Genomic DNA, 13232 nt, shown 5'->3' with positions numbered 1-13232 from the left:
AACAAATCTAAACAGCAGCTCAACTGCAGCTCAGTTCTTCTTCCTCTCTTCCTCCGCCTGGGGACAATTTCTTTTGAGGTTCTGAGAGGTGATTGGCTGCTTCACTGGCTGAACGTTGCGACCCCGAGGTGTTTAAACTCAAAGCCAAGCGCAAATGAAACAAAGTCTTCTTTTCCACTTCAAGAAAAAAGAAAAAGAGAAAAACCAATAAATAAATGTCTCTTTTGGCAAAAAAAATAAATGACTGAACAAATAAATTGTTGCAGAACTGACCAACCTTTTCATAAACTTGCTGTATAATAAAGTGAAATATAATCGAGATTTAGAGACAATGTGAGATGTATTTCCTCACTTCTGACCTGTAGTGTGGTTCAGTCACAAGAAAAGAGCCAGGTCAACTGTTCAAAACTTTACTCCACTTCTCTTAGCCAGGCACATACATTTACACTTTTAGGTCTCCAACTCTTCTTCTTCTTCTTCCCGTCTTTCTAGCTCAACATCCTAATGGGCCACCCACTGGCCATACCCAGTATTACTACCGTTACAGGTGTCAGTAAACACAACATCTCTCCCGTTACTCAGAAATAATACTTCTCTGTATGAACTATTGGTTTTAGCTGAAGTGACACTAGTAATTTTCTTCTGCCAAGTAACATTACAACATAACATTTTACATTTGCTGAATCGCTCAATTCTGTCAGGTTTTTTCCAACGATACAACTTTAACAGTGTTAGTGGCAAACAAAATAATAACTTTCTATATAACGTCAGGTGGATGTCAGGTATTCCCGAACTCAAACCAATACTGCATACATGTAAAGTATCACAGTTAGCAATGAAATACAATCCGACCACACAAGTTTACCTAACCAACATAATTCAGGCATTTCAAATAACCTTGCCTTATAAGAATAACTGAAAATGTGACACAAAATCAAAATGTAGCAACTGAAATTCACATTACTGTCACTTCATCAACTCGACCTTTGGTTTACAAGATTTGACGCTATTTCAGTATATAGTCTTTTGTCCAAGCTGGTTTCTGTCTGTCTCTCTGAGCAGTTTGTCTTGTAATGATTTTAGCTGGACTAGTGGTGTGTACAGTACCAGCTCTCTGTGCTTCCTCTGTACCCTCTGGGCAGAGAGAAAGGCGAGCTGCGTTCCATTTTTTCCCGTCGCTCAATATGAACGTGCTCAGTCCTGTCTGTTGCTCCACAGACATGGGGTCAGTGTACTGTCTCTCTCCTTTCACCACACGAAAAGGCTTGCAAACCCGGACTTTATCGCCGACTGTGACCTTGGAAGCTTTCGCACCTCGTTTCTTGTCCGTGTAGCGCTTGCTTTTTCCATGCTGAATGGCAACTCTGACCGCAACATGATCATATTTCCCACTGTCTTTAGGGGGCGGCAGAACATCCAGTTTTGTCCGCATCGGTCGACATCTCAGGAGTTTGAAAGGGGATTCACCAGTTGTCGCATGAGCTGAGCAGCTTGAATACAGTCCTTAAGCACTCTGTTAAAGCGTTCGACAACCCATTCGCTTGAGGATGATAAACACTTGTTCTGATGTGCTCGATGTTTCTCTCTTTGAGAAAGTCAGCAAAGGCAGAGGACGTGAATTGGGGGCCATTATCGGTTGTAATGGCACAGGGATTTCCTTCACGTGCGAAGATGGAAGCCAGGAATGTTATGACAGTGTCTGTTGATGCAGATGAAGTAAAGGCAACCTCCGGCCATTTACTGAAGTAGTCGATGAGTGCAAATCTGCAGTCATAGGTCCCTCGTTCAAATGGACCGACTATGTCCACAGCCACATGCTGGAAGGGGCCCCCTGGAAACTCCACTGGCTGCATTGGGGCCGCAGGACCTTCGGCCGTTTTGTCACATGACTGGCAGATTGTGCAGGATGACAAAGCTTTGTGAACTAAATCATCCATGTGTGGCCACCAGTAAAGTTCCCTGAGGCGTTGTTTCGTGCGAACTACACCCTGGTGACCTTCATATGCCAGCTGCACTATCTTCTGTTGAAGAGATTTAGGTACCACCAGGCGAGCTCCTCGGAAGATCAGTGGCGCCTCAACAGCAAGTTCATGTCGCACCAGGAAGAATGGCTGCACATCAGTTGGAAGCGACTTTTTCACCTTAGGCCATCCAGACTGAATGACCTGTCTCAGTTTGGTAAGGTCAGGACAGTCCTCACATTCAGCTTTGAAATCCGCAAGTGGTAGTGCCAGTAGGAGAGGAGAAATCTCAGCTATCTCCATCAGTAGCTCTTGCTCAGTTTCAGTAGAACTGTTGGAAGTAGCAAGGGGAACACGTGAAAGGCAGTCTGCCATGACATTCTTTGTACCTGGGCGGTACTGCACATCATATTGAAAACACATCAGTCTCGCTGACCACCAATTCTCATGCCAGCTCTATTCATGCCTTTGGTGTTGAGAAGAGTAGTTAGAGCTTGATGGTCAGTTCTGAGTGTGAATCTGTGCCCCCACACATAAGTACGCCATCGTTCCACAGCCCACACGCAGGCTAGGGCCTCTTTCTCAGTTGTGGCATACTTCCTCTCGGCAGCTGACAGTGTATGGGAAGCAAAGGCAACAATGTGTTCAGTATTGTCTGAATGTAGTTGTGTCAGGACAGCTCCTAACCCATAGTCTGAGGCATCTGTCGTGATGAAGGTTGGAAGCTTTGGGTTATAGATGGCAAGTACTGGACTCTCAAGAAGCATTGTTTTCAGTTTAGCGAAGCGAAGTTTTGGTCCACTGCTGCATCCCATTGCAATTCAGACTGAGAGTTTGTTCTGAGTAACTGACGCAGTGGTTCAACCAGCGTTGCATAGTTCGGAAGAAACTTGCTGAACCAGGAAGTAGTAGTAGTAGTAGTCCCAGGAAAGAACGTAGCGCTGCTATGTCTTTTGGTGCAGGAGCTTCAGCAATAGCAGTCAGGTGATCTGGACTCGGGCTCAGACCATCTTTGGAAACAACATGTCCGAGGAATGGAATGCTGGTCTGACCAAATGAACTTTTGTCAAAGTTGATCTGGAGCCCAGCGTCTCTCAGGCGCTGCAGAACAGCTTGTAGATGTTGGTCGTGCATTTCCTTTGAGTCACCATAAATGATGATGTCTTCCAAGTAGCTTTGAACTCCTGGCAAATCCTTGAGGATTGTCTGCATCATCTTCTGGAAAGCAGACGGCGCTGATGCCAGGCCAAAGGGAACTCGTGTGAACCTGAAAACTCCATCATGTGTTATGAACGCCGTGAGATTTCGGCTGTCAGGGTGCAAGGGTAGTTGGTGGTAAGCAGAACTCAGGTCAATTTGGCTGTAATGTGTAGCACCAGCTAACTCTGCAAAGATGTCCTCCATATGAGGAAGAGGATAACAGTCCATTATTACACTCTTGTTGGGTTCACGCAAGTCCACGCACTGCCGTGGTTTTCCTCCATGTCTCCGTGCCACAACCAGTGGACTCACCCATTCAAATGCATCCACCCGTTCTATGATGCCAGCTTGCAGTAGGCGGTTGAGCTCAACTGACACCTCCTTACGTATGCTCAGTGGTAGGCGTCTCAACTTTTGACGTACTGGCTGCACTTTGTTGTTCACTTGTACTTTGTGAATGAACCCTTTCACACATCCAAACTGCTGTGGTGGAGCCAGATCAACCATTTGCAGTGCTGAGTTCTGTATGTTTTTAGCAGCTATGTTTGAATCAGTCTCTGCACTGTAGTCCACCTTGCCTCCAGTGATGTTGACATTTAGGGCTTTAATGAGGTCCAGGCCCAGCAGAGGTGATCCAGCTTTGACAATATGGCAGGAGGCTGAAATTCTGCTGTCTTGCTCTGCTATGGCTACTGTTGCTGGCAGGCAACCGATAATAGGCACCTCACGTTTAGAATAAGTGACCAGTTTGACTTGAGGTTCAGTGAGTGAGCAGTTTGCGAAACATTTTCTGTACATTGTCTCTGGAAGGATAGACACAGACGCTCCAGTATCCACAACTAACTCAAGGACATGAGAATTTCCTTCGGGAGCTTCAATATTGACTTTGCAGGTAATTTTGTCATAGGTTGCTGCAGTAAGTTTAACATTATCCACACACAATACAGCAAGTTCTGGAGCAACAACTTCTCTTACTTCACTAACAGCGGACTGACATACTTTGGCGAAATGTCCCTTTTTACCGCATTTATTGCAGTTCACTGAAGCAGCTGGACAGTTTTTGTCATTTGCCAAGTGCTTGTTGGAGCCACATCTGAAGCACTTACGTTGCTGCTGGTTTGTGTTCCACTTTTTACCGCGGTCTGGAGCTGGGACTTTAGTGGGTCGAGCACCTCTTTGTCCTCGGAAACGCTCCTTTGATGCGCCGACAGCTTGTACCGGCGCAGTCGGGACCGTCTTAAGTGAAGAAAGCAGTGTAGCATTTTTAACCGCTGCCTCCACCTGGCATGCGATCGCGAGGGCTCTCTCCAGCGTGAGATCGTCCTCGAGCAGCAACTTGTCTCTCACTGCCGTAAGATAAGAATTAGAAATCAGTTGATCACGTATCATCTCATGCTGCATCTGTCCAAAACCACACTGAGAAGCTGACGCTCTCAAAGCCGCCCACGTACTGTGATGCGGTTTCGTCCGCTCGTTGAGTGCGTTGTCTGAAAGTGTGTCTGCTGGCTACGACATTTACTTTTGGATCAAAGTGCTTCTCGAGGGCGGACATTGCCTCGTCGTAAGTCGTACCTTGTTCTGGCAAAGTGTAGAAAAGACGTTGTCCTTCCGGACCTAAGCAATGGAGTAACACCGCGCGCCGTCTTGCATCGGGCCATGCGTCACCTCTGGCATGAATAACGAGCACGTAGTTGTCGAAAATCCTTTGCCACGTTTCAAAAGGTATCGGCAGTTCACCCGCATGAGGAAGGAAGGGCGGTGGGCTCGGTAGAGAAGCGCTCATCCTCGTCGCCAATTTGTAGTGTGGTTCAGTCACAAGAAAAGAGCCAGGTCAACTGTTCAGAACTTTACTCCACTTCTCTTAGCCAGGCACATACATTTACACTTTTAGGTCTCCAACTCTTCTTCTTCTTCTTCTTCCCGTCTTTCTAGCTACACATCCTAGTGGGCCACCCACTGGCCATACCCAGTATTACTACCGTTACAGGTGTCAGTAAACACAACATGACTGTCACTTGGGCCTTTAAACTCTATGATGTCATCTGCAACCCAACTGCCAGAAAGGCAGAGTGGAAAAACTGGGGTGACGGCCATTGTTCCGTTTCACAGATCCATGATTACGGACACAACTCATGTTCTCCGCAGTGGAACACGAAAGCTGTTTTCAGTCATTTCAGCCTCTGTTTACAAATCATTTCAATATTCATTGAAACATCTTGATGCTAAAAATCTCACTACACATTTTGTCCCCTAGTGGGCAGTGCGTAAAAAATGTTTTTCCCTTTTACGTCTTTGCTTCTTTTCATTCAAAGGAGAGTCTGAGATCCAGACCTTATTTACCCAACACATGCATTTGAGGAGATATTTCATATGTTAATTTGTCTAACTTTTGCCATTTCCTCAGAAATAAGAAGTGAGCGAGTGAGTGAGTGAGTGAGTGAGCGAGCCAGCGAGCTGGGCTGCGCAGGCGAGGTGACAGCTCGAGGCGAACAAACGGCGAGGTCGGAGGTGTCGGCGCATGACGCGCAGCCAGAAGTGGCTCGGCTCATGAAATATGAAGCCGCGTTATCTTAGCACTGCTGAAAGATGCATGATGGGAGGATGTCATGATACGGTGGCAGGAAATGGAGTCGCTCTGGACGACCTGACCCAGTTTACACTCTCTCAGCCGTCGCCCTGTTTATGGCCAAACACTCCCGTTCAGTGTCCGTCAGTGGCAGAAGTGATCAGTCTGAAGCGGCGGCGGTAACGACCTGCTGCTGCTGTAATAAAGCTGCGGTCTTGCGGGGGCACTGCCGCATTTATTTAATAGATGGATTTTTTTTTTCTGACTACACTGATCAAATATGATGAAACATGTAATTAAAATCCTAGTTAGTGCAACACAGCACCAAAACACAAACACAAACACACACACACACAAACACACACACACACACACTGTGAAGTAGATTTTTCTTTTGACATTGTGTTTTGCTGCTTCTTCTGACTTTTACTCTTGTGTTCCTAACTGGTGTTGTCAAAAATGTCGATATATCGATATTTTTTCGATACTGAAAATTTAAAACGTAGTATTGATATATAGGTACTACATCGATGTGCCGTGCAGCGCTGGCAACACACACACAAACACTCGGAGCCCCACGTCCGGGTCGGCAAAACTCGAAACTTGAGAACCTGAAAGTTAGCCGGAGTGAAAATAAGTGAATTCAGCCCAGGCTTTGGTTTACGGCTGCTGCCTTTTTCATCATTTCTCCGGGACTTTCGTCGTTACCGTTGTTAGGACGTTCAGCTGTTAGCAACAACAACAAATGGAAAAAAAAAAAAATAAATAAAGATGAGTGGACATTTAAATTCTCTTTGATTCTTTTTTTTTTGCGGGGATGAAAATTCAATTCTTGAAATTCAGCTCATCGTTTCTGTTTGTCAGCACAAAACAGCAGCGACAGCCACCAACCTCTCCCGCCCGCATTGATACAGTGTAAGAAGCAACACACAGCATTAAACAGACGCCACCCGATGCTAACACTCGCACAATCAACCGTATCGTACAGAGAAACCAACTGATCCAGCTGAAACACCAACAGCGCCACCCTTTGGCTGCAACAATACGGCCTCACTGCATCACCTGAAGACGCATGATGGCGCCGCGACAGTCACGTTCCTGTTCACCTGCCGGCGGCTGCCAGGAAACTGGAGGGGGCCACAACGACACCTAGTGGTGGAATTGAGGCAGTGCATGGAGAACACTGCTGCGCCAACAGGTGGTGGAGATCGGCCACATTGGCTCGCGCTCACACACGCTTTTTTCATTTTCATTTTTCATCAACATTTGTCTCAATAACCAATTCTTTGACTTCGAACGACGCAGTAACAACCAATCAGAGTGAGATTAACACAGTGGGTGAGTCGTGAGTTGTGAGTTGAACACGCTGGGCGAGTCGTTGAGAGACAGATGCTGATGTGTTCGGAGGTCCTGCATGGAATCTGCTGATGATTCATTCATGTTTTCGACCTATAATCCTACTCTCACTGCCTGCCGTCGTCCTCACCTCTATTTCCTCCCACATACCTGCCGCCCTACGCCGCCTCCCCCTCCCCCACTGGCCTTTCGCCCTCCTCGCTCATCCTCCGTCCTGATGGAATTTCCTGCACTGAGATGTTTCTGCTGGGGCATTTGCATATCCTCTCAAATGTGTGCGTGCAGATCTTCAGCTCCTTGCCATCGGCCGAACCTGGATGAAGGATTTTTTTTAAATTATTATTATTATTATTATTATTATTATTATTATTTTAAATAAATAAATAAATGTAAATCCTCTCATCCATTCTCATCATGCCTTCACACCCCCAGGACAGTCGGGGGTGCCGACAGCGGTCGGCTGCCTCTTAGCGGGAGACCACTTGGCGGGTTTTAGTGCGGGGTGAAACAGCTGGAAATGAAGGTTGGAGGATGCAAACAGCAGGAACAAATGGACTGTGTGTGTATGTGTGTGTGTGTGTGTGTGTGTGTGTGTGTGTGTGTGTGTGTGTGCGTGTGTAGCTCGTCAACCGGCCTCTCATCCATTAGACGGGCGAGCCGAAGGCCGTTCACGCTGCAGACTGTACAACCGTCGTCGGAAAAATGTGCAAATGAAATAAAACAATATTTAACTTTTTTTTCTCTTCGGGTTTTGATTGTTGCTCGCCGTCTGGCGCTGGAGCTGCAGATGTCGAAATGACAACAACAGCAGATGGCAAACGACCTCGGCTCACATCCATCCAGTCACATCCAGTCGCGCGGCACCGCAGATGTGCTGTTTTTTAATGCGCGCTTGGATTGGCTGCATGGGAAACGTTTGTTTAAAGCCGAGGGAAAATTTTTCTACAAATTGCAATTTTGTGGGATTTCTATTTAAAAAAAAAAAAAAAACAAGTTGCACCACAAGTGCAAAGAATTTGTATTGCCTCGCGGGCCAAATATAATGGCACAAATTTGGTCCGCGGGCCAGAGTTTGACACCTATGGGCTAGAGGATGTATTGTTTCCCTTCTGTCTGTCTGTCTGTCTGCCTGTCTGTCTCTCTGTCTGAGTGTGTCAAAGGTGTTGGAAATTTGTTTGGTGTTTTTTGCCGACGCACTGAGATGACTCGATTAGCAGGGAGGAAACAGGAGATAAAGAGAGGAGCCGCGCGTCGTTATCGAGATGGACGGATCTAAACTAATGATGGCGGCTGTCTCAGAAAAACAACAACTTCAAAAGAAAAGCTTCAACACAAAAAACACAGCCTGCTGCCTGCTCAGGAAGCATGTAAGGATCAGCTTGAGAACCATGAGCCAGAGGATGAAGAGGAGGACATGGACATTGATAAGGATGCTCAAGATTCTGGTGATGAGCGACAAAGGCAGCGGCAGTGAGGCTGAGAATTCTTCTGCACTTTGCTGCCTGCTGTTCGTAACCAGCAACAGAGTGCAGTCGCCCCAGGACCCGACCAGGGATCCCCCCTAGTCCACAGTGAATCCCAGGGTCAGCGGTCCGAGACCAGCAAACAGGAAGTGGAAGGATTCCACTTGCAGCTCTGCAGCCAACAGCAACGACAGAGTCAACTCCCACACATTTAGTCTGAGAGAGAAGCGAGTGATGCTCACCTCTGGGCTCTGTCACGTGGCCGCAGGGCGGCGACCCCTAGTGGTGTGTGCGTATGTGTGTGTGTGTGTTGGGCTGTTTGTTTCCCTTTTAGAAACTTGTTTGCGGAGGTCAGTCGGCTCTCTTGGGTCTGTTTGTCCGAGCACGACGACCACATCAAGGTCCATCCACAACATCGCTGACATCATCCCAACCCTAGGGGGCGCTGCAGACGCCACTTGGTGTTTTTTTTCCTTCACTTTGTCCACTCGCTCGCCCCCTCTCTCCTCTCTGCCTCTGAGCGCCGGCCAAACCGCTGCGTTCCACTTGTCTCTGCGCAGGTCAGTCAGTCAGCCAATCTGCAGGTCATGTGACCGCCCCTCCCCCACCCCACCCGCCCCGTTTAACTGAGATACAACGTTCCCGAAACCACCAAGATACACTTTAAATTCCATTTCGGTGAGATACGGAAGTTGAGCACAGTGTTTTTTTTCTGGCTGCAGCACACAGAGAGCATAAATATTCATCAAGTCCATCTTCAGCATCGATGGATGTGAGCTTTCTGAAAATGAATATACAGCCTGTCTGCAAAATGAAAATAAAAAATGAAATTTTAAGCTTTGCAATATTGGCCTGCATGAGCAATAAAAGTGTCTTGCATTGTGTGTTATTGGGCAAACCTACATGTTAGAGTATCAGGTTGTGTTACAATTGTTTCATCGTTTATTTATTGTTGGTAGTTTATGTCAATAAAGAGAGCAGACCTTGGTGTTGTATTTTCTTTAAATTTCTTTCTTTTTCTTCTTCTTTGTTCTTTAAATTCACCTTTGAGGAACCTTTCCCTTCTAAGACCTCAGGTCATGTGACCCTGAGACTCACAAATGTCTTTAGCCACTGCTCTGGTCACATGATCACCACCTTTCCACCAACAGAGTCCAGTGCATCTACAAATATATATTAAAAAACAACACATTTTTTACTTTTTTCGTTAGTAAATCTGAAGCGCTTGACTTCTTGGTGGTGCGGATGGAAAGCCTGAAGGCCAGACAAACATCATGAACATCTACTGAGCCACTAATGAGCTCAAAGTTTCCACAGCAGCCGCAAAATGGCTCCAGTCTGAGTGGGCGTGGAGTTTTCACCCCAGGGGGCGCCGCCGCCACCGCTACTACTGACGTCACAGCTACATCTTTAATGGGGGAAAATTGGGGTATGCATAATTTGTCAGCTCCCTAAAGTGTGTGTGTGTGTGTGTGTGTAAATGTGGGTCTGTAAATGAGGCTGCTGGATGACATTTAATTAATATCTATCACACGGGAGGTTGAAACTCTATTGATGTTAAAAACATGTTTTTCATATTAATATCAATTATTCTAATTGTGATCATTATTGTTGATATACTGTAATTGTCAGTATGGTAATTCTACAAATTAATTCTTTATTATGTTCTTTAATATTATGTTGTTTTAATTCTATTACATTTGCCTATTCCATCAGCCACCCAATTGACCCCTTTTTGTCTTTTGTTAGATTCTTTAGATGTTGTTATCATCTGTTTTTTGTTTGGTTGATTGTCTGTTTTGGTTTGTTAAATAAAATAAAATTTAAAAAGTATATTTAGCACACAGCTGCAGTGACATATCGGTGGTGGTGGTGGTGGTAGTGGTGGTGGTGGTGGTGATGGTGTTGGTGGTGGAGGTGCTGGTAGTGATGGTGGTGGAGGAGGTGGTGGTGGTGGAGGAGGTGGTGGTGATGGTGGTGGTGGTGGTGGAGGTGTTGGTGATGGTGTTGGTGGTGGAGGTGCTGGTAGTGATGGTGGTGGAGGAGGTGGTGGTGATGGTGGTGGTGGAGGAGGTGGTGGTGATGGTGGTGGAGGCAGTGGTTCTGGTGTTGATGGTGGTGGAGGAGGTGGTGGTGTTGGTGGTGGAGGTGTTGATGGTGGTGGGGTTGGTGGTGGAGGCAGTGGTGGTGGTGTTGATGGTGGTGGAGGAGGTGGTGGTGTTGGTGGTGGAGGAGGTGGTGGTGATGGTGGTGGTGGAGGAGGTGGTGGTGATGGTGGTGGAGGTGTTGATGGTGGTGGGGTTGGTGGTGGAGGCAGTGGTGGTGGTGGAGGTGCTGGTAGTGATGGTGGTGGAGGAGGTGGTGGTGGTGGAGGAGGTGGTGGTGATGGTGGTGGAGGCAGTGGTGGTGGTGGAGGTGCTGGTAGTGATGGTGGTGGAGGAGGTGGTGGAGGAGGTGGTGGTAGTGGTGGTGGTGGTGGTGATGGTGTTGGTGGTGGAGGTGCTGGTAGTGATGGTGGTGGAGGAGGTGGTGGTGGTGGAGGAGGTGGTGGTGATGGTGGTGGTGGTGGTGGTGGAGGTGTTGGTGATGGTGTTGGTGGTGGAGGTGCTGGTAGTGATGGTGGTGGAGGTGGAGGAGGTGGTTGTGATGGTGGTGGAGGTGTTGATGGTGGTGGGGTTGGTGGTGGAGGCAGTGGTGGTGGTGGAGGTGCTGGTAGTGATGGTGGTGGAGGAGGTGGTGGTGGTGGTGGTGGTAGTGGTGGTGGTGGTGGTGATGGTGGTGGAGGTGCTGGTAGTGATGGTGGTGGAGGAGGTGGTGGTGGTGGAGGAGGTGGTGGTGATGGTGGTGGTGGTGGTGGTGGAGGTGTTGGTGGTGGAGGTGCTGGTAGTGATGGTGGTGGAGGTGGAGGAGGTGGTTGTGATGGTGCTGGAGGTGTTGGTGATGGTGTTGGTGGTGGAGGTGCTGGTAGTGATGGTGGTGGAGGAGGTGGTGGTGATGGTGGTGGAGGCAGTGGTGGTGGTGTTGATGGTGGTGGAGGAGGTGGTGGTGTTGATGGTGGTGGGGTTGGTGGTGGAGGCAGTGGTGGTGGTGTTGATGGTGGTGGAGGAGGTGGTGGTGTTGGTGGTGGAGGAGGTGGTGGTGATGATGGTGGTGGAGGTGTTGATGGTGGTGGGGTTGGTGGTGGAGGCAGTGGTGGTGGTGTTGATGGTGGTGGAGGAGGTGGTGGTGTTGGTGGTGGAGGAGGTGGTGGTGATGGTGGTGGAGGCAGTGGTGGTGGTGTTGATGGTGGTGGAGGAGGTGGTGGGGTTGGTGGTGGAGGCAGTGGTGGTGGTGTTGATGGTGGTGGTGTTGGTGGTGGTGGTGGAGGAGGTGGTGGGGTTGGTGGTGAAGGCAGTGGTGGTGGTGTTGATGGTAGAGGAGGAGGTGGTGGTGTTGTTGTTGCTGAAGGTGTTGGTAGTAATGGAAGTGGAGTTGGTGGTGCTGGTGGTGCTGATGGAGCTAGTGGTGGTGGTGCTGCTCGTGCTCTACCTCCTCAGCCTTGGTCTGCTCAAAGGCGAACTCCAGCGCGGGCACGGCCAGCTGGTTGGCAAAGAAGCCGACGTCTCCGGGCAGCTGCAGCGAGCTGACGGCCGGTGCCGGGCAGTTCCCTCCTCGGATACAGCTGAGTAGCTGCCTCTGCCAGAGAGAGAGAGAGAGAGAGAGAGAGAGAGAGAGAGAGAGAGAGAGAGAGAGAGAGGTGAGGAGGAGACCAAGGAGAGGAATAAGAGGAGTACGTGTTCTGAGCATGAGACCAGGTTCAGGGCTGAAGCTCTACTCGGTTGGTGCAGTTGGTCTTGGTGGGTTTCTTATGTCGAGCATTTTGTCCAACCCCGACACAGTTGCCACTGTTGCCGCGTGATCAGATCCAAGCCCCTGGGATCCAACATGGCGGCTCCATTCATTTCAATGGAGTTAGTTGCTCACTCAGCGCAGACGACAAAAAAGCTTTACATCAGGATGCATCAGTCCGTCAGAAGGAGCCGGGACACAGCAGCAGGTATGACGCTGTGATGTCACGATGGGAATATAAAACTTTTTCCTGGCGATTTTCTGGACTTTTTTTCTGCCCTTAATTTTTTTGGAAAGATTAAAAGTCCAGAGAGATTTATTATGAACTGCTGTCGTCCAGTCAGCTGTTTTACAGCCGTTTCTTTTTGAGCCGTATGGGTTTTTTGGGTGCAGTACCTCGAGGGGCCACTGGATAAAAATAGCCGGGCTGCCATGTTGCTCGACTGGTATCCAGTTCTTCTAATACATCCGTGAACAGATCACACCGTCTGTACCACAACCTCAGAAATTAAACTTTTTTTTCTCCTTCATATCAGTCTTGCTGCTCACAAGGTGTTTGACCGACGTCCAAAAAAAACAAAACCCCCCCCAAAAAAAAAAAAAAAACATAAACAAGATTGAAATCTTGACTGGGCAGGCAGAACATAAAACCAGAGATCTTTCATTTAGTTTAGATTTAGTTTTTCTCCTAAATGGACTCATGTCTGAAAACATAAAATCCAACGGGGTCATTTGTCTTCAGCAACAAACGTTTTAAAGTCAGACAGAATTCACACTTAAGACTACACACACACACACACACACACGGCCTGCAACCTCTGCCTCGGGTGATCCGCACTGAACGCGGCCAGTTGGTCT

At 48.0% G+C, this 13232-nt stretch overlaps 1 protein-coding gene across 1 annotated transcript in view; it reads right to left on the bottom strand.

The window, feature by feature from the left end:
- Window positions 1–13232, bottom strand: part of naaladl2 (N-acetylated alpha-linked acidic dipeptidase like 2) — a 258758-nt gene that overhangs the window by 66276 nt on the left and 179250 nt on the right. Inside the window, exon 13 of the mRNA XM_076019958.1 lies at window positions 12075–12221. Within this exon, the coding sequence (XP_075876073.1) occupies window positions 12075–12221 (147 nt within the window). The remainder of the gene's footprint in view (window positions 1–12074; window positions 12222–13232) is intronic.

Source organism: Nelusetta ayraudi, unplaced genomic scaffold (assembly GCF_046127955.1).
Source record: "Nelusetta ayraudi isolate G7.1 ecotype Tasmania unplaced genomic scaffold, CSIRO-AGI_Nayr_v1 ptg000001l, whole genome shotgun sequence".
Taxonomy (NCBI): Eukaryota; Metazoa; Chordata; class Actinopteri; order Tetraodontiformes; family Monacanthidae; genus Nelusetta; species Nelusetta ayraudi.
Note: the sequence above shows the minus strand (reverse complement) of the source record. Positions and strands in the feature narration are given on the sequence as shown.